Source organism: Papaver somniferum, chromosome 5 (genome assembly GCF_003573695.1).
Source record: "Papaver somniferum cultivar HN1 chromosome 5, ASM357369v1, whole genome shotgun sequence".
Lineage (NCBI taxonomy): Eukaryota > Viridiplantae > Streptophyta > Magnoliopsida > Ranunculales > Papaveraceae > Papaver > Papaver somniferum.
In genome coordinates, this window is record NC_039362.1 from 213,557,725 (window position 1) to 213,576,080 (window position 18,356).

At 36.3% G+C, this 18,356-nt stretch overlaps 4 protein-coding genes across 4 annotated transcripts; all 4 read left to right on the forward strand.

The window, feature by feature from the left end:
* Positions 1-1,775: 1,775 nt before the first annotated feature.
* On the forward strand, positions 1,776-2,515 carry LOC113278585 (MLP-like protein 43). The gene is made up of 2 exons (XM_026527391.1): positions 1,776-1,998; positions 2,086-2,515. Exons 1-2 carry the CDS (start codon positions 1,808-1,810, stop codon positions 2,369-2,371), a joined length of 477 nt encoding a protein of 158 aa, XP_026383176.1. The 5' UTR covers positions 1,776-1,807; the 3' UTR covers positions 2,372-2,515.
* A 2,772-nt stretch (positions 2,516-5,287) lies between these two features.
* LOC113284585 (MLP-like protein 43) lies at positions 5,288-6,046 on the forward strand. The gene is made up of 2 exons (XM_026534077.1): positions 5,288-5,529; positions 5,618-6,046. The coding sequence occupies exons 1-2, from the start codon at positions 5,337-5,339 to the stop codon at positions 5,902-5,904; spliced, it is 480 nt and encodes a 159-aa protein (XP_026389862.1). The 5' UTR covers positions 5,288-5,336; the 3' UTR covers positions 5,905-6,046.
* Positions 6,047-8,820: 2,774 nt separating this feature from the next.
* On the forward strand, positions 8,821-9,579 carry LOC113284586 (MLP-like protein 43). The gene is made up of 2 exons (XM_026534078.1): positions 8,821-9,062; positions 9,151-9,579. Exons 1-2 carry the CDS (start codon positions 8,870-8,872, stop codon positions 9,435-9,437), a joined length of 480 nt encoding a protein of 159 aa, XP_026389863.1. The 5' UTR covers positions 8,821-8,869; the 3' UTR covers positions 9,438-9,579.
* A 2,780-nt stretch (positions 9,580-12,359) lies between these two features.
* LOC113278586 (MLP-like protein 43) lies at positions 12,360-13,104 on the forward strand. The gene is made up of 2 exons (XM_026527392.1): positions 12,360-12,597; positions 12,686-13,104. Exons 1-2 carry the CDS (start codon positions 12,405-12,407, stop codon positions 12,970-12,972), a joined length of 480 nt encoding a protein of 159 aa, XP_026383177.1. The 5' UTR covers positions 12,360-12,404; the 3' UTR covers positions 12,973-13,104.
* The last annotated feature ends 5,252 nt before the right edge of the window (positions 13,105-18,356 follow it).

An 18,356-nucleotide genomic window follows, 5' to 3' on the forward strand; every position in this document is an offset into this window, starting at 1 on the left:
TTTATCAAATTAAAAATACGGTTAAAAAAAATACCCGGTGCATACCACGGACAAAAAATCTAGTCAATCTCACCAAGTGAGAGGAAAACATTACCATGGGCATCTTTAGGTGGTATGATTCTACGTATCGGTAGGCTGGCTTCATATATAGAACAACGGATACCTCCTGCTCTTGACATTTAAAGGATTTGGGGTAGGACTTGGGTTGGGTTAACCCGCCCAAACCATGCCCAACCTGAATGTTGGGCGGGTATGAGCAATGTATTTTAAAATTTTGGGCAAGTTTGGTCACAAATTTTATGAACCCGAGTTAAATTTGGGCGACCATGGGCACAAACATCTCTAACCCGAGCAACCCACCCAACCCGGAGAACTATATAAATATAATATAATTATATAGAATTATTTTCCGAATCGGTAATATTATCTATTTAGAGTAATTTTAGCTATTATCTTCAACTCTAATAATGAAAATATAAATCATATCTATCTCATTAATAATATGATATGAGAAAAATTTATATTGTTGTAAATAATTTAATTTATTTGGAAATTTAAGATATTTGGAGTAATTAGATCTTATTATTAATAAAAAAAATATTTCCACGTGAAATTAAAATAAATTTTAAAATTGAATTAAGACAATTAGGTTTATAAGTATATTTATTAAAACTTGGGTCGACCCTTGGAACAAGTGGAACTCGAGGAATATAATTTGGCTGATTTGGACAACACTCCATGGATTCACGAGTTCGATGAGAATCTGGGCAAAGCATTTCTATCTCGGGTCTGGCTCGGCCAAGCCTTCTAATCCGATCAACCAACCAACCTAAGTCATCCCTATAAAGGATAATGGATTAATGTGTCCTAGTTCCAAGTCATTCTGGTGAGATGTAACTCGGTTGAACACCCATATTACGGACTTCTATCAACTGCAATACAAATAGGTGGTAAATGAATTGAATTACAAACTTTACCTCCTAAGCTTCAACTCTCCCGTCTCGCGGTACGATAGGTCAAGCGAAAGTCAAATCCAAAATCAATTTTAGTCAACCTTGAATTACTTTCGTTTTTTGATCTGACGACGGCGACGACGGTGGTTGACTGGCAGCGGCAGTGGTGGTTGTAATGGACTCGCGGCGTGGTGCTGGAGTGGTGGTGATGGCTATGGTGGATTGGCGGTGGTGGATTTGGAGGTGCGGTGGTAGACTGGTGGTGGAGTGGTTGTGGTATAATGAGAGATTTTCTTTAAAGAAAATGAAGTATTGTGTGTGATAAATAAGTAAAAAACTATAATAGAGGATATTGATGTAATCAATCTTTAAGTAGATAAGATGACGGGTTATTTTTATTATGTAATATAAGGATATTTTTAGGGTACGAAAACTAAGGGATATATTAAAAATACCCTTCCTAATATGGTGAGAGACCAACCAAGTGCAAACGTAAATACAAACACAAAAAATTGGTGCCAAGAAAAGACTAAATATTCTTCAAATGACTGGAGAGTCGATCATTGCATATCTCCTATTCTCCATATCACTAATACAGGAATCAGATTCAATACAAGAGTCGCTATACACTTTAATATCCTTGTAGTACAGAACGCAATGTATGGTCCATTTCGATGTCTTAATAATTTATTTAAAGATAATCTACACAATTACCTTCATAATTTAGTTTATCCAATTTAATTACTCAAACATGTATCACTAATTTGTACTTATTTAACTCTATAAATACGAACCTCCTCAAGGACAGAACAACCAAAGTTAATTCATTGCTACTTTCCAATAACTTATATATCATGGCTCAGATTCAAAAACTTGAAGTTGTGCACGAGGCCAAGTGCTGTCCAGACAAGTTGTACCGTATGCTCACCCGTGATGCATCCCAACTATCCAAATATATCCCTAATTTGGTGAGAGCGTTGAAATTACTGCCACAGAGAGGGAGAAGTTTGTTTGGGCACAGGCTTTGTGTGGAAATTCATGCCAGGTAAGGAAACTATGTGATGCAATTAATCCTGTAACATTTACGCTTATGAAAGATATTGACAAATTATTTACGTGTTAATAATCACAGTGGGTGGACCAACATGATTTCCAAGGAGAAGATAACGGCAGTCGACAACAAAAATCGTTCAATTACATACACTGTCATGGAAGGAGATTTCATGGGAGACTTCAATAGTTTTAATTTCAACTTGGATATAACTCCCAAGTCTGGTACTACTGATGGTACAAGTTTGGTGAAGTGGTCTGTCGAATATGAAAAATCTAATGAAGACGTGGCTGATCCGGTTGGAATCCTCAAGTCAATTGAATTAATGACTACTGAAATGAATCTACATTTGCTTAAGCAAGCATAAAGAGTGGTTCATTACTGATGCATGCAACTTGTAAGCCTAGCTCAAATTGGATGTTCTGATGTTAGAACTAGTCATATCTAAATAAAAGCTGTGTGGACTTGGCTAATGACCACAAATAATTAACTTGTGCAATTTTTTTTTTTTTTTTGTTAATCAAAACCTTTCAAATCCCAAGTCATATGAGGCCCCACGTCCCTCGATGAGAAAAACTCTCCATACGTTAAAAGTATACGCCACTTGTTTCACTAAATAGCCCCAAAGTTCTCTCTCCTCACCAAATTGCAAAAAAAATTTCTCTTTTCGCTTCTCTTTCCTCGAACTAATTTAAAAAAAAAAATATTCTCCCTAAATCAACAAATTTATACAAAAGATTAAAACGGGTAGCTAGCTCAGCTGGTTATCCCCGTTCCTTAAACCTCGATGTGCCCCAGGAGGTTCCAGATTCGAGTCCCAGATGAAACAATATTGCAGTATTTAACATGGAAGGTAGAGTTAGCTTACCCCCTTGCGACATAATCAGCCCCCTATCCGCTTCGGCTTTCTTGGTTGGTTCCTCATTAGGCTCGCTGGTAGGCTAACACAACAACCCGTTCAATTAATGTAGTAGTACGCCGTTGGAGCTTAGCTTGTTAGGCTTCCTACTAGTTTCAAGTAATATTCATTAAGAAAAAGATATGTAATAAAAGATATTATTTATAAAAAAAAAAGAATAAAAAGAGATCCGAAAATAAAAAAAAAAAAGGAAAAAAACAAAAACCGCCGTGAAAAAAGAAAAACTCTAAAACCAACCATTAATGGTGGCACAAACATGGGGATCAACTATTCCGTGATTTTTAAGGAAAAAAAAGAGTTAAGCTTGCTAGGAGTCTCAACAGTTTATTGATTTGCATGGACGATTTTAACTTTCCCACGATTTTCATCAAATAAAAAAATGTATGACCTTTACTGTAAAACCTTAACCCTATTTTCCATTTCTCTATCAGATACAAATTTGATGATTATGTTCTACGACTATTGTTTTCTCTATTCTATTTTATGAGTGATATTCATATAGTTTTTTTCCAATCGGGGTGAGGCGAAGACGAGTTACACCAAATCAAATCGGAACGGAGCGAGACCAAGCCGAAACCGAACTTTACCAAATTAAAAATACGGTTAAAAAAAAAACGGTGCGTAGCACGGACAAGAAATCAAGTCAATCTCAACAAGTGAGTGGAAAACATTACCATGGGCATCTTTAGGTGGTATGATTCTACGTATCGGTAGGCTGGCTTCATATATAGAGCAGCGGATACCTCCTGCTCTTGACATTTAAAGGATTTGGGGTAGGACTTGGGTTGGGTTAACCCACCCAAACCATGCCCAACCTGAATGTTGGGCGGGTATGAGCAATGTATTTTAAAATTTTGGGCAAGTTTGGGCACAAATTTTATGAACCCGAGTTAAATTTGGGCGACCATGGGCACAAACATCTCTAACCCGAGCAACCCACCCAACCCGGAGAACTATATAAATATAATATAATTATATAGAATTATTTTCCGAATCGGTAATATTATCTATTTAGAGTAATTTTAGCTATTATCTTCAACTCTAATAATGAAAATATAAATCATATCTATCTCATTAATAATATGATATGAGAAAAATTTATATTGTTGTAAATAATTTAATTTATTTGGAAATTTAAGATATTTGGAGTAATTAGATCTTATTATTAATAAAAAAAATATTTCCACGTGAAATTAAAATAAATTTTAAAATTGAATTAAGACAATTAGGGTTTATAAGTGTATATTTATTAAAACTTGGGTCGACCCTTGGAACAAGTGGAACTCGAGGAATATAATTTTGGCTGATTTGGACAACACTTCCATGGATTCACGAGTTCGATGAGAAATCTGGGCAAAGCATTTCTATCTCGGGTCTGGCTCGGCCAAGCCTTCTAATCCGATCAACCAACCAACCTAAGTCTCATCCCTATAAAGGATAATGGATTAATGTGTCCTAGTTCCAAGTCATTCTGGTGAGATGTAACTCGGTTGAACACCCATATTACGGACTTCTATCAACTGCAAATACAAATAGGTGGTAAATGAATTGAATTACAAACTTTACCTCCTAAGCTTCAACTCTCCCGTCTCGCGGTACGATAAGGTCAAGCGAAAGTCAAATCCAAAATCAATTTTAGTCAACCTTGAATTACTTTCGTTTATTTTGATCTGACGACGGCGACGACGGTGGTTGACTGGCAGCGGCAGTGGTGGTTGTAATGGACTCGCGGCGGTGGTGCTGGAGTGGTGGTGATGGCTATGGTGGATTGGCGGTGGTGGATTTGGAGGTGCGGTGGTAGACTGGTGGTGGAGTGGTTGTGGTATAATGAGAGATTTTCTTTAAAGAAAATGAAGTAATATTGTGTGTGATAAAATAAGTAAAAAACTATATAATAGAGGATATTGATGTAATCAATCTTTAAGTAGATAAGATGACGGGTATTTTTATTATGTAATATAAGGATATTTTTAGGGTACGAAAACTAAGGGTATATAATTAAAATACCCTTCCTAATATGGTGAGAGACCAACCCAAGTGCAAACGTAAATACAAACACAAAAAATTGGTGCCAAGAAAAGACTAACATAATTCTTCAAATGACTGGAGAGTCGATCATTGCATATCTCCATATTCTCCATATCACTAATACAGGAATCAGATTCAATACAAGAGTCGCTATACACTTTTAATATCCTTGTAGTACAGAACGCAATGTATGGTCCATTTCGATGTCTTAATAATTTATTTAAAGATAATCTACACAATTACCTTCATAATTTAGTTTATCCAATTTAATTACTCAAACATGTATCACTAATTTGTACTTTATTTAACTCTATAAATACGAACCTCCTCAAGGACAGAACAACACCAAGTTAATTCATTGCTACTTTCCAATAACTTATATATCATGGCTCAGATTCAAAAACTTGAAGTTGTGCACGAGGCCAAGTGCTGTCCAGACAAGTTGTACCGTATGCTCACCCGTGATGCATCCCAACTATCCAAATATATCCCTAATTTGGTCGAGAGCGTTGAAATTACTGCCACCAGAGAGGGAGAAGTTTGTTTGGGCACAGGCTTTGTGTGGAAATTCATGCCAGGTAAGGAACTATGTGATGCAATTAATCCTGTAACATTTACGCTTATGAAAGATATATTGACAAATTATTTACGTGTTAATAATCACAGTGGGTGGACCAACAATGATTTCCAAGGAGAAGATAACGGCAGTCGACAACAAAAATCGTTCAATTACATACACTGTCATGGAAGGAGATTTCATGGGAGACTTCAATAGTTTTAATTTCAACTTGGATATAACTCCCAAGTCTGGTACTACTGATGGTACAAGTTTGGTGAAGTGGTCTGTCGAATATGAAAAATCTAATGAAGACGTGGCTGAGCCGGTTGGAATCCTCAAGTCAATTGAATTAATGACTACTGAAATGAATCTCCATTTGCTTAAGCAAGCATAAAGAGTGGTTCATTACTGATGCATGCAACTTGTAAGCCTAGCTCAAATTGGATGTTCTGATGTTAGAACTAGTCATATCTAAATAAAAGCTGTGTGGACTTGGCTAATGACCACAAATAATTAACTTGTGCAATTTTTTTTTTTTTTTTGTTAATCAAAACCTTTCAAATCCCAAGTCATATGAGGCCCCACGTCCCTCGATGAGAAAAACTCTCCATACGTTAAAAGTATACGCCACTTGTTTCACTAAATAGCCCCAAAGTTCTCTCTCCTCACCAAATTGCAAAAAAAATTTCTCTTTTCGCTTCTCTTTCCTCGAACTAATTTAAAAAAAAAAATATTCTCCCTAAATCAACAAATTTATACAAAAGATTAAAACGGGTAGCTAGCTCAGCTGGTTATCCCCGTTCCTTAAACCTCGATGTGCCCCAGGAGGTTCCAGATTCGAGTCCCAGATGAAACAATATTGCAGTATTTAACATGGAAGGTAGAGTTAGCTTACCCCCTTGCGACATAATCAGCCCCCTATCCGCTTCGGCTTTCTTGGTTGGTTCCTCATTAGGCTCGCTGGTAGGCTAACACAACAACCCGTTCAATTAATGTAGTAGTACGCCGTTGGAGCTTAGCTTGTTAGGCTTCCTACTAGTTTCAAGTAATATTCATTAAGAAAAAGATATGTAATAAAAGATATTATTTATAAAAAAAAAAGAATAAAAAGAGATCCGAAAATAAAAAAAAAAAAGGAAAAAAACAAAAACCGCCGTGAAAAAAGAAAAACTCTAAAACCAACCATTAATGGTGGCACAAACATGGGGATCAACTATTCCGTGATTTTTAAGGAAAAAAAAGAGTTAAGCTTGCTAGGAGTCTCAACAGTTTATTGATTTGCATGGACGATTTTAACTTTCCCACGATTTTCATCAAATAAAAAAATGTATGACCTTTACTGTAAAACCTTAACCCTATTTTCCATTTCTCTATCAGATACAAATTTGATGATTATGTTCTACGACTATTGTTTTCTCTATTCTATTTTATGAGTGATATTCATATAGTTTTTTTCCAATCGGGGTGAGGCGAAGACGAGTTACACCAAATCAAATCGGAACGGAGCGAGACCAAGCCGAAACCGAACTTTACCAAATTAAAAATACGGTTAAAAAAAAAACGGTGCGTAGCACGGACAAGAAATCAAGTCAATCTCAACAAGTGAGTGGAAAACATTACCATGGGCATCTTTAGGTGGTATGATTCTACGTATCGGTAGGCTGGCTTCATATATAGAGCAGCGGATACCTCCTGCTCTTGACATTTAAAGGATTTGGGGTAGGACTTGGGTTGGGTTAACCCACCCAAACCATGCCCAACCTGAATGTTGGGCGGGTATGAGCAATGTATTTTAAAATTTTGGGCAAGTTTGGGCACAAATTTTATGAACCCGAGTTAAATTTGGGCGACCATGGGCACAAACATCTCTAACCCGAGCAACCCACCCAACCCGGAGAACTATATAAATATAATATAATTATATAGAATTATTTTCCGAATCGGTAATATTATCTATTTAGAGTAATTTTAGCTATTATCTTCAACTCTAATAATGAAAATATAAATCATATCTATCTCATTAATAATATGATATGAGAAAAATTTATATTGTTGTAAATAATTTAATTTATTTGGAAATTTAAGATATTTGGAGTAATTAGATCTTATTATTAATAAAAAAAATATTTCCACGTGAAATTAAAATAAATTTTAAAATTGAATTAAGACAATTAGGGTTTATAAGTGTATATTTATTAAAACTTGGGTCGACCCTTGGAACAAGTGGAACTCGAGGAATATAATTTTGGCTGATTTGGACAACACTTCCATGGATTCACGAGTTCGATGAGAAATCTGGGCAAAGCATTTCTATCTCGGGTCTGGCTCGGCCAAGCCTTCTAATCCGATCAACCAACCAACCTAAGTCTCATCCCTATAAAGGATAATGGATTAATGTGTCCTAGTTCCAAGTCATTCTGGTGAGATGTAACTCGGTTGAACACCCATATTACGGACTTCTATCAACTGCAAATACAAATAGGTGGTAAATGAATTGAATTACAAACTTTACCTCCTAAGCTTCAACTCTCCCGTCTCGCGGTACGATAAGGTCAAGCGAAAGTCAAATCCAAAATCAATTTTAGTCAACCTTGAATTACTTTCGTTTATTTTGATCTGACGACGGCGACGACGGTGGTTGACTGGCAGCGGCAGTGGTGGTTGTAATGGACTCGCGGCGGTGGTGCTGGAGTGGTGGTGATGGCTATGGTGGATTGGCGGTGGTGGATTTGGAGGTGCGGTGGTAGACTGGTGGTGGAGTGGTTGTGGTATAATGAGAGATTTTCTTTAAAGAAAATGAAGTAATATTGTGTGTGATAAAATAAGTAAAAAACTATATAATAGAGGATATTGATGTAATCAATCTTTAAGTAGATAAGATGACGGGTATTTTTATTATGTAATATAAGGATATTTTTAGGGTACGAAAACTAAGGGTATATAATTAAAATACCCTTCCTAATATGGTGAGAGACCAACCCAAGTGCAAACGTAAATACAAACACAAAAAATTGGTGCCAAGAAAAGACTAACATAATTCTTCAAATGACTGGAGAGTCGATCATTGCATATCTCCATATTCTCCATATCACTAATACAGGAATCAGATTCAATACAAGAGTCGCTATACACTTTTAATATCCTTGTAGTACAGAACGCAATGTATGGTCCATTTCGATGTCTTAATAATTTATTTAAAGATAATCTACACAATTACCTTCATAATTTAGTTTATCCAATTTAATTACTCAAACATGTATCACTAATTTGTACTTTATTTAACTCTATAAATACGAACCTCCTCAAGGACAGAACAACACCAAGTTAATTCATTGCTACTTTCCAATAACTTATATATCATGGCTCAGATTCAAAAACTTGAAGTTGTGCACGAGGCCAAGTGCTGTCCAGACAAGTTGTACCGTATGCTCACCCGTGATGCATCCCAACTATCCAAATATATCCCTAATTTGGTCGAGAGCGTTGAAATTACTGCCACCAGAGAGGGAGAAGTTTGTTTGGGCACAGGCTTTGTGTGGAAATTCATGCCAGGTAAGGAACTATGTGATGCAATTAATCCTGTAACATTTACGCTTATGAAAGATATATTGACAAATTATTTACGTGTTAATAATCACAGTGGGTGGACCAACAATGATTTCCAAGGAGAAGATAACGGCAGTCGACAACAAAAATCGTTCAATTACATACACTGTCATGGAAGGAGATTTCATGGGAGACTTCAATAGTTTTAATTTCAACTTGGATATAACTCCCAAGTCTGGTACTACTGATGGTACAAGTTTGGTGAAGTGGTCTGTCGAATATGAAAAATCTAATGAAGACGTGGCTGAGCCGGTTGGAATCCTCAAGTCAATTGAATTAATGACTACTGAAATGAATCTCCATTTGCTTAAGCAAGCATAAAGAGTGGTTCATTACTGATGCATGCAACTTGTAAGCCTAGCTCAAATTGGATGTTCTGATGTTAGAACTAGTCATATCTAAATAAAAGCTGTGTGGACTTGGCTAATGACCACAAATAATTAACTTGTGCAATTTTTTTTTTTTTTTTGTTAATCAAAACCTTTCAAATCCCAAGTCATATGAGGCCCCACGTCCCTCGATGAGAAAAACTCTCCATACGTTAAAAGTATACGCCACTTGTTTCACTAAATAGCCCCAAAGTTCTCTCTCCTCACCAAATTGCAAAAAAAATTTCTCTTTTCGCTTCTCTTTCCTCGAACTAATTTAAAAAAAAAAATATTCTCCCTAAATCAACAAATTTATACAAAAGATTAAAACGGGTAGCTAGCTCAGCTGGTTATCCCCGTTCCTTAAACCTCGATGTGCCCCAGGAGGTTCCAGATTCGAGTCCCAGATGAAACAATATTGCAGTATTTAACATGGAAGGTAGAGTTAGCTTACCCCCTTGCGACATAATCAGCCCCCTATCCGCTTCGGCTTTCTTGGTTGGTTCCTCATTAGGCTCGCTGGTAGGCTAACACAACAACCCGTTCAATTAATGTAGTAGTACGCCGTTGGAGCTTAGCTTGTTAGGCTTCCTACTAGTTTCAAGTAATATTCATTAAGAAAAAGATATGTAATAAAAGATATTATTTATAAAAAAAAAAGAATAAAAAGAGATCCGAAAATAAAAAAAAAAAAGGAAAAAAACAAAAACCGCCGTGAAAAAAGAAAAACTCTAAAACCAACCATTAATGGTGGCACAAACATGGGGATCAACTATTCCGTGATTTTTAAGGAAAAAAAAGAGTTAAGCTTGCTAGGAGTCTCAACAGTTTATTGATTTGCATGGACGATTTTAACTTTCCCACGATTTTCATCAAATAAAAAAATGTATGACCTTTACTGTAAAACCTTAACCCTATTTTCCATTTCTCTATCAGATACAAATTTGATGATTATGTTCTACGACTATTGTTTTCTCTATTCTATTTTATGAGTGATATTCATATAGTTTTTTTCCAATCGGGGTGAGGCGAAGACGAGTTACACCAAATCAAATCGGAACGGAGCGAGACCAAGCCGAAACCGAACTTTACCAAATTAAAAATACGGTTAAAAAAAAAACGGTGCGTAGCACGGACAAGAAATCAAGTCAATCTCAACAAGTGAGTGGAAAACATTACCATGGGCATCTTTAGGTGGTATGATTCTACGTATCGGTAGGCTGGCTTCATATATAGAGCAGCGGATACCTCCTGCTCTTGACATTTAAAGGATTTGGGGTAGGACTTGGGTTGGGTTAACCCACCCAAACCATGCCCAACCTGAATGTTGGGCGGGTATGAGCAATGTATTTTAAAATTTTGGGCAAGTTTGGGCACAAATTTTATGAACCCGAGTTAAATTTGGGCGACCATGGGCACAAACATCTCTAACCCGAGCAACCCACCCAACCCGGAGAACTATATAAATATAATATAATTATATAGAATTATTTTCCGAATCGGTAATATTATCTATTTAGAGTAATTTTAGCTATTATCTTCAACTCTAATAATGAAAATATAAATCATATCTATCTCATTAATAATATGATATGAGAAAAATTTATATTGTTGTAAATAATTTAATTTATTTGGAAATTTAAGATATTTGGAGTAATTAGATCTTATTATTAATAAAAAAAATATTTCCACGTGAAATTAAAATAAATTTTAAAATTGAATTCAGACTATTAGGGTTTATAAGTGTATATTTATTAAAACTTGGGTCGACCCTTGGAACAAGTGGAACTCGAGGAATATAATTTTGGCGGATTTGGACAACACTTCCATGGATTCCACGAGTTCGATGAGAAATCTGGGCAAAGCATTTCTATCTCGGGTCTGGCTCGGCCAAGCCTTCTAATCCGATCAACCAACCAACCTAAGTCTCATCCCTATAAAGGATAATGGATTAATGTGTCCTAGTTCCAACTCATCCTGGTGAGATGATGACTCGGTTGAACACCCATATTACGGACTTCTATCAACTGCCAATACAAATAGGTGGTAAATGAATTGAATTACCAACTTTACCCCCTAAGCTTCAACTCTCCCGTCTCGCGGTACGATAAGGTCAAGCGAAAGTCAAATCAAAAGTCAACTTTAGTCAACCTTGAATTACTTTCGTTTATTTTGATCTGACGACGGCAACGACGGTGGTTGACTGGCAGCGACAGTGGTGGTTGTAAGGGACTCGCGGCGGTGGTGGTGGAGTGGTGGTGATGGCTATGGTGGATTGGCGGTGGTGGACTTGGAGGTGCGGTGGTAGACTGGTGGTGGAGTGGTTGTGGTATAATGATAGATTTTCTTTAAAGAAAATGAAGTAATATTGTGTGTGATAAAATAAGTAAAAAACTATATAATAGAGGATATTGATGTAATCAATCTTTAAGTGGATAAGATGACGTGTATTTTTATTATGTAATATAAGGATATTTTTAGGGTACGAAAACTAAGGGTATATAATTAAAGTACCCTTCCTAATATGGTGAGAGACCAACCCAAGGGCAAACGTAAATACAAACACAAAAAATTGGTGCCAAGAAAAGACTAACATAATTTTTCAAATGACTGGAGAGTCGATCATTGCATATCTCCATATTCTCCATATCACTAATACAGGAATCAGATTCAATACAAGAGTCGCTATACACTTTTAATATCCTTGTAGTACAGAACGCAATGTATGGTCCATTTCGATGTCTTAATAATTTATTTAAAGATAATCTACACAATTACCTTCATAATTTAGTTTATCCAATTTAATTACTCAAACATGTATCACTAATTTGTACTTTATTTAACTCTATAAATACGAACCTCCTCAAGGACAGAACAACACCAAGTTAATTCATTGCTACTTTCCAATAACTTATATATCATGGCTCAGATTCAAAAACTTGAAGTTGTGCACGAGGCCAAGTGCTGCCCAGACAAGTTGTACCGTATGCTCACCCGTGATGCATCCCAACTATCCAAATATATCCCTAATTTGGTCGAGAGCGTTGAAATTACTGCCACCAGAGAGGGAGAAGTTTGTTTGGGCACAGGCTTTGTGTGGAAATTCATGCCAGGTAAGGAACTATGTGATGCAATTAATCCTGTAACATTTACGCTTATGAAAGATATATTGACAAATTATTTACGTGTTAATAATCACAGTGGGTGGACCAACAATGATGACCAAGGAGAAGATAACGGCAGTCGACAACAAAAATCGTTCAATTACATGCACTGTCATGGAAGGAGATTTCATGGGAGACTTCAATAGTTTTAATTTCAACTTGGATATAACTCCCAAGTCTGGTACTACTGATGGTACAAGTTTGGTGAAGTGGTCTGTCGAATATGAAAAATCTAATGAAGACGTGGCTGATCCGGTTGGAATCCTCAAGTCAATTGAATTAATGACTACTGAAATGAATCTACATTTGCTTAAGCAAGCATAAAGAGTGGTTCATTACTGATGCATGCAACTTGTAAGCCTAGCTCAAATTGGATGTTCTGATGTTAGAACTAGTCATATCTAAATAAAAGCTGTGTGGACTTGGCTAATGACCACAAATAATTAACTTGTGCAATTTTTTTATTTTTTTTTGTTAATCTAAACCTTTCAAATCCTAAGTCATATGAGGCCCCACGTCCCTCGATGAGGAAAACTTTCCCTACGTTAAAAGTATACGCCACTTCTTTCACTAAATTGCTCCAAAATTCTCTCTCCTCACCATATTGCAAAGAAATTTTCTCTTTTCACTTCTCTTTCCTCGAACTAAATTAAAAAAATATTCTTCCTAAATTAACAAATTTATACAAAAGAATAAAACGGGTAGCTAGCTCAGCAGGTTATCCCCGTTCCTTAAAACTCGATGTGTCCCAGGAGGTTCCAGATTCGAGTCCCAGATGAAACAATATTGCAGTATTTAACATGGAAGGTAGAGTTAGCTTACCCCCTTGCGACATAATCAGCCCCCTATCCGCTTCGGCTTTTTTGGCTGGTTCCCCATGAGGCTCGCTGATAGGCTAACACAACAACCTGTTCAATTAATGTAGTAGTACACCCGTTGGAGCTTAGCTTGTCAGGCTTCCTACTAATTTCAAGTAATATTTATTAAGAAAAAGATATTATTTATAAAAAAAAAGAATAAAAAGAGGTCCGAAAAGGAAAAAAAAAACCGCAGTGAGAAAAAGAAAAACTCTAAAACCAACCATTAATGGTGGAATAAACATGGGGATCAACTATTCCGTGATTTTTAAGGAATAAAAGAGTTAAGCTTGCTAGGAGTCTCAACAGATTATTGATTTGCATGGACGATTTTAACTTTCCCTCGATTTTCACCAAATAAAAAAATGTATGACCTTTACTGTAAAACCCTAAGCCCTAACCCTAATAAAAATGCATGACCTTTACTGTAAGGTACGTAGATTATTACCGGTTTTAATCTTTTTTTTTTCGGTCCGCAAGTTATAACCCCAAAGATGCCACATCCATGCACAAAAACTCCACCAAAACAAAATGTTCACAAAAATCCCATTTAACATAAACTGTCTATATTATCCTTCTACTATTTAAATCACCCCAACATAAACAAAAATCAACCCAACCTTTAAATTTTATTATATTATCAACACGAACAACAACCCACCACCAGCAACACCACCACCGCCCGTCGTCGTCGCCGCCGCCACCGACCACTGCCTCCTCCACCGACCACCACCGTGCCACCACCAGAAAAATGATGAAACCAAAAATTGGTTTCACCAAATTAAGATGAAACCAAATTTTGGTTTCATCATAAAAGAAAGGAGAAATAAGAAGAAGAAAAAATGAAACACAATAAGATGAAACCTTTCACCACCGTCAACTGCACCCCCCATCGCCACCACAACCATAATCACCACAACCACCACTACCATTACCTCCTTAACTAAGACTACTTTCAACAAAAAAGAATCTACAATAAGATGAAACCTACCACCACCGTCAACTGCACCACCCCCATCGCTTCCACAACCACCAGCACCACAACCACCCCTACCATTACCCCCTCAACTACAACCAGTTTCAACAAAAAATAATCCACCTGTATCCCACCATCAAAAATTAGCTTCACAGATATTAATATTCAACAAAACGAAAAAAATACGATGAAACCTAATTAGGTTTTATCAACTTCAGCCAATTTATTACACTTTTAACTATGCAGACATACACTTCTTTAATTGTAACTCATACCAGTCCTTTATGCAACACCTGAAGCTCAACTACAACTCTCATTACATTAGCATCACCCTTACTCAGTTAATCCATTCTTTATCACTTCCATAACTTCAGTTAAGGCCACCACTACCAACAAAACTTCTTCATCAATACTTGGAGTACCAGTACCAGACCCTGCTATACACATTCTCCCAATTCATACACACATATAATCAAAACCACCATTGTACATACAATCGAAACCACATATTGTCATTTCACCAACATAACTTCAATGATGAAACCAAACATGTCGTCTTCCAAGTCAGACCGAATAAACTAGACAAAAATCAGGTCATAAACTTAATTTTCATCATTAAAATCTTTGGTTTCATGACAGAAAATGGGCAAGTTTATGATGAAACCAAATTTGGTTTCATCATTAGTTTACTGTTTTCACCAACGAAAACTGTCAGAATTTGATGAAACCAATTTTCGTTTCATCATAAATCTGTCATTTCCCAACACAATATTGATTTCGACTTTGAAGATGTATCATCATTTGCTGGTGATGAAAAAATCATAAGGTGGTGGTGGTGATTGTAGAGGATTGAACGAGGAGGCGGAGGTGATGTTGGGAGCGGATCTGCAGGTACTGGTGTTGATTGTAGATGAGGTGTTGTTGGTGGCCTATTTGAAGGTATTGGTAGTGGTTTTAGATGATAAAAGGAGGAGGTAGAAGTAATGTTGGTGGCGGATCTGATGTACTGGTAGGAAAAACAAAAATAAGAGGAGGCGGTGTTGTTGATGGAAAATCGGTAGACGGAAAAGAAGAAGGTGATGATGGTGTTAATGGAGGATACGGAGGTGATGATGGTGTTAATGGAGGAGACGGAGGTTCTGTTGGTGGCGGATCTGGACACATCGGTTGGTTTGATGGTGGCGGAGCTACTGTTGGTGATAGATCTGAATAGAAATAGAAGAAAACGAGACGAAGGTTTCGTGGAGGAGACGAAGGTGTTGCTGCTGGTGTTGACGGAGGTGTTGTTGCTGGTGGTGACGGAGGTCTTGCGATGGTGTTCATGGAGAGATATTTGTTGCTGCTGGTGTTAATGGTGGTGGGGAGATGAAGACCACAGAAATAGAAAAAAGAAAGGAGAGAAGAAGAAGAAGACAAGGTAAAAAGTAGGCCTGTCAATGGAAGAATATCCGTCGGATATTTAGAAATCCTATATCCGACATGTTAAGCACTACCGGATATTCGATATCCGATAATATCCTATAGGATATCAAAATCAGATATCGATTCCGATAGGCTAAGCTGTCGGATATCCGATAGTATCCGGGTATAACGAAAAAGCTTAAAAACTCTTGTAAAACATTTTCATAATTGACACTTATGGGATATTTATCCGACAATATCCGATAATATCCGATACTAGACTCGAAATTAGGATAAATTATAAATAAGTTCCTATACTATCGGATATCGGATATTAACATTTCGGATGGGGTCTAATCCGTTTCCGATATGTTAAGGAAGAAATATCCGATAAAATATCCGATCTGATATCCGATATCCGATAAAACGGATAAAATCCTATAGGATCTCGAATACTCGGAAACGGATACCGGATATCGGACAAATATTGACAGGCCTAGTAAAAAGGGTATGTTTGGCTTTTTTTAAAGTAATAAAAATTAAATTTGCACATTATTATTTGACTTGGGGTTTTTATGTCACTTTTTAATTAAATGGTTTCCATTTATTAAAAATAATATGGCTGGATTTTTTGTACCACATGTTTGGTCACCTTGATTTTATTTGACTAGTTCTGTTTTTTTTTTAACTATAATTAAAGTCTATAAACGTACAAAGATTACTATCAGATAAAAATTTGATGATTATGTTCTACGATTATTGTTTTCTCTATTCTATTTTATTATGGAGTGATACTCATATAGTTCTTTTCCAATCGGAGCGAGGCGAAGACGAGCCACACCAAATCAAATCGGGACGGGGCGAGACCAAGCCGAAACCGAACTTTACCAAATTAAAAATACGGTTAAAAAAAATACCCGGTGCATAGCACGGAAAAAAAATCTAGTCAATCTCAACAAGTGAGAGGAAAACATTACCATGTGCATCTTTAGGTGGTATGATTCTACGTATCGGTAGGCTGGCTTCATATATAGAGCAGCGGATACCTCCTGCTCTTGACATTTAAAGGATTAGGGGTAGAACTTGGGTTGGGTTAACCCGCCCAAACCATGCCCAACCTGAATGTTGGGCGGGTATGAGCAATGTATTTCAAAATTTTGAGCAAGTTGGGGCACAAATTTTATGAATCCGAGTTAAATTCGGACGACCATGGGCACAAATATCTCTAACCCGAGCAACCCACCCAACCCGGAGAACTATATAATATAATTATATAGAATTATTTTCCGAATCGGTAATATTATCTATTTAGAGTAATTTTAGCTATTATCTTCAACTCTAATAATGAAAATATAAATCATATCTATCTCATTAATAATATGATATGAGAAAAATTTATATTGTTGTAAATAATTTAATTTATTTGGAAATTTAAGATATTTGGAGTAATTAGATATTATTATTAATAAAAAAAAATATTTCCACGTGAAATGAAAATAAATTTTAAAATTTAATTAAGACAATTAGGGTTTATAAGTGTATATTTATTAAAACTTGGGTCGACCCATGGAACATGTGGAACCCGAGGAATATAACTTTGGCGGACTTGGACAACACCTCCATGGGTTCCACGGGTTCGATGGGAAATCTGGGCAAAGGATTTCTCTCTCGGGTCTAGCTCGGCCAAGCCTTCTAACCCGACCAACCAAACAACCTAAGTCTCATCCATATAAAGGATAATGGATTAATGTGTCCTAGTTCCAACTCATCCTGGTGAGATGATGACTCGGTTGAACACCCATATTACGGACTTCTATCAACTGAAAATACAAATAGGTGGTAGATGAATTGAATTACAAACTTTACCCCCTAAGCTTCAACTCTCCCATCTCGCGGTATGATAAGGTCAAGCGAAAGTCAAATCCAAAGTCAGCTTTAGTCAACCTTGAATTACTTTCGTTTATTTATCTGATTTGCATTCAGTTCTTCAATATTTTATTTTCTCTCTTTATATGATCATTTATATATATTTTTTATGGTTTAATTTTATCGTTTTTAACCCTTTTTGGTCTCTCTGAAAAACCCTAATTTCAATTTTATCTTGTTTCTTACTGCTTTATGACAATCTTTAATTCTAATTGATCTTTTTCCCTTTAATGAAAGCTTAATTTATCTCTTTCTTTTTGCCACGCATGGGTATAACAACAGTATTGTTCTATCACATCATTGAACATCTTCACAGTTGGCAGTCTCAAAGTTGGCATCTTCAAGTTTGGCTTTTTATCGCAGCGGTGCATATGTTATTCATCCTTATCGTTTCTCTTCATGATTATCTGAGTTGGGTTCATTTTATTGGTTATCATGTCTCACGTGTATGGAAAATTTCTCTTGAGGTTATCCATCTCACTTCAGTAGCTTCGATTTCTTCAACCTTTTCTCAGTTATCTTTGTTTCTTAAACCTTTCACCCATACA

Coding starts and splice junctions, on each gene's coding strand:
- LOC113278585 (XM_026527391.1), top strand. CDS start 1,808: ATGGCTCAGATTCAAAAACTTGAAGTTGTGCACGAGGCCAAGTGCTGT. Junction 1,999..2,085: donor TGTGTGGAAATTCATGCCAG/GTAAGGAAACTA, acceptor TAATAATCACAG/TGGGTGGACCAACATGATTT.
- LOC113284585 (XM_026534077.1), top strand. CDS start 5,337: ATGGCTCAGATTCAAAAACTTGAAGTTGTGCACGAGGCCAAGTGCTGT. Junction 5,530..5,617: donor TGTGTGGAAATTCATGCCAG/GTAAGGAACTAT, acceptor TAATAATCACAG/TGGGTGGACCAACAATGATT.
- LOC113284586 (XM_026534078.1), top strand. CDS start 8,870: ATGGCTCAGATTCAAAAACTTGAAGTTGTGCACGAGGCCAAGTGCTGT. Junction 9,063..9,150: donor TGTGTGGAAATTCATGCCAG/GTAAGGAACTAT, acceptor TAATAATCACAG/TGGGTGGACCAACAATGATT.
- LOC113278586 (XM_026527392.1), top strand. CDS start 12,405: ATGGCTCAGATTCAAAAACTTGAAGTTGTGCACGAGGCCAAGTGCTGC. Junction 12,598..12,685: donor TGTGTGGAAATTCATGCCAG/GTAAGGAACTAT, acceptor TAATAATCACAG/TGGGTGGACCAACAATGATG.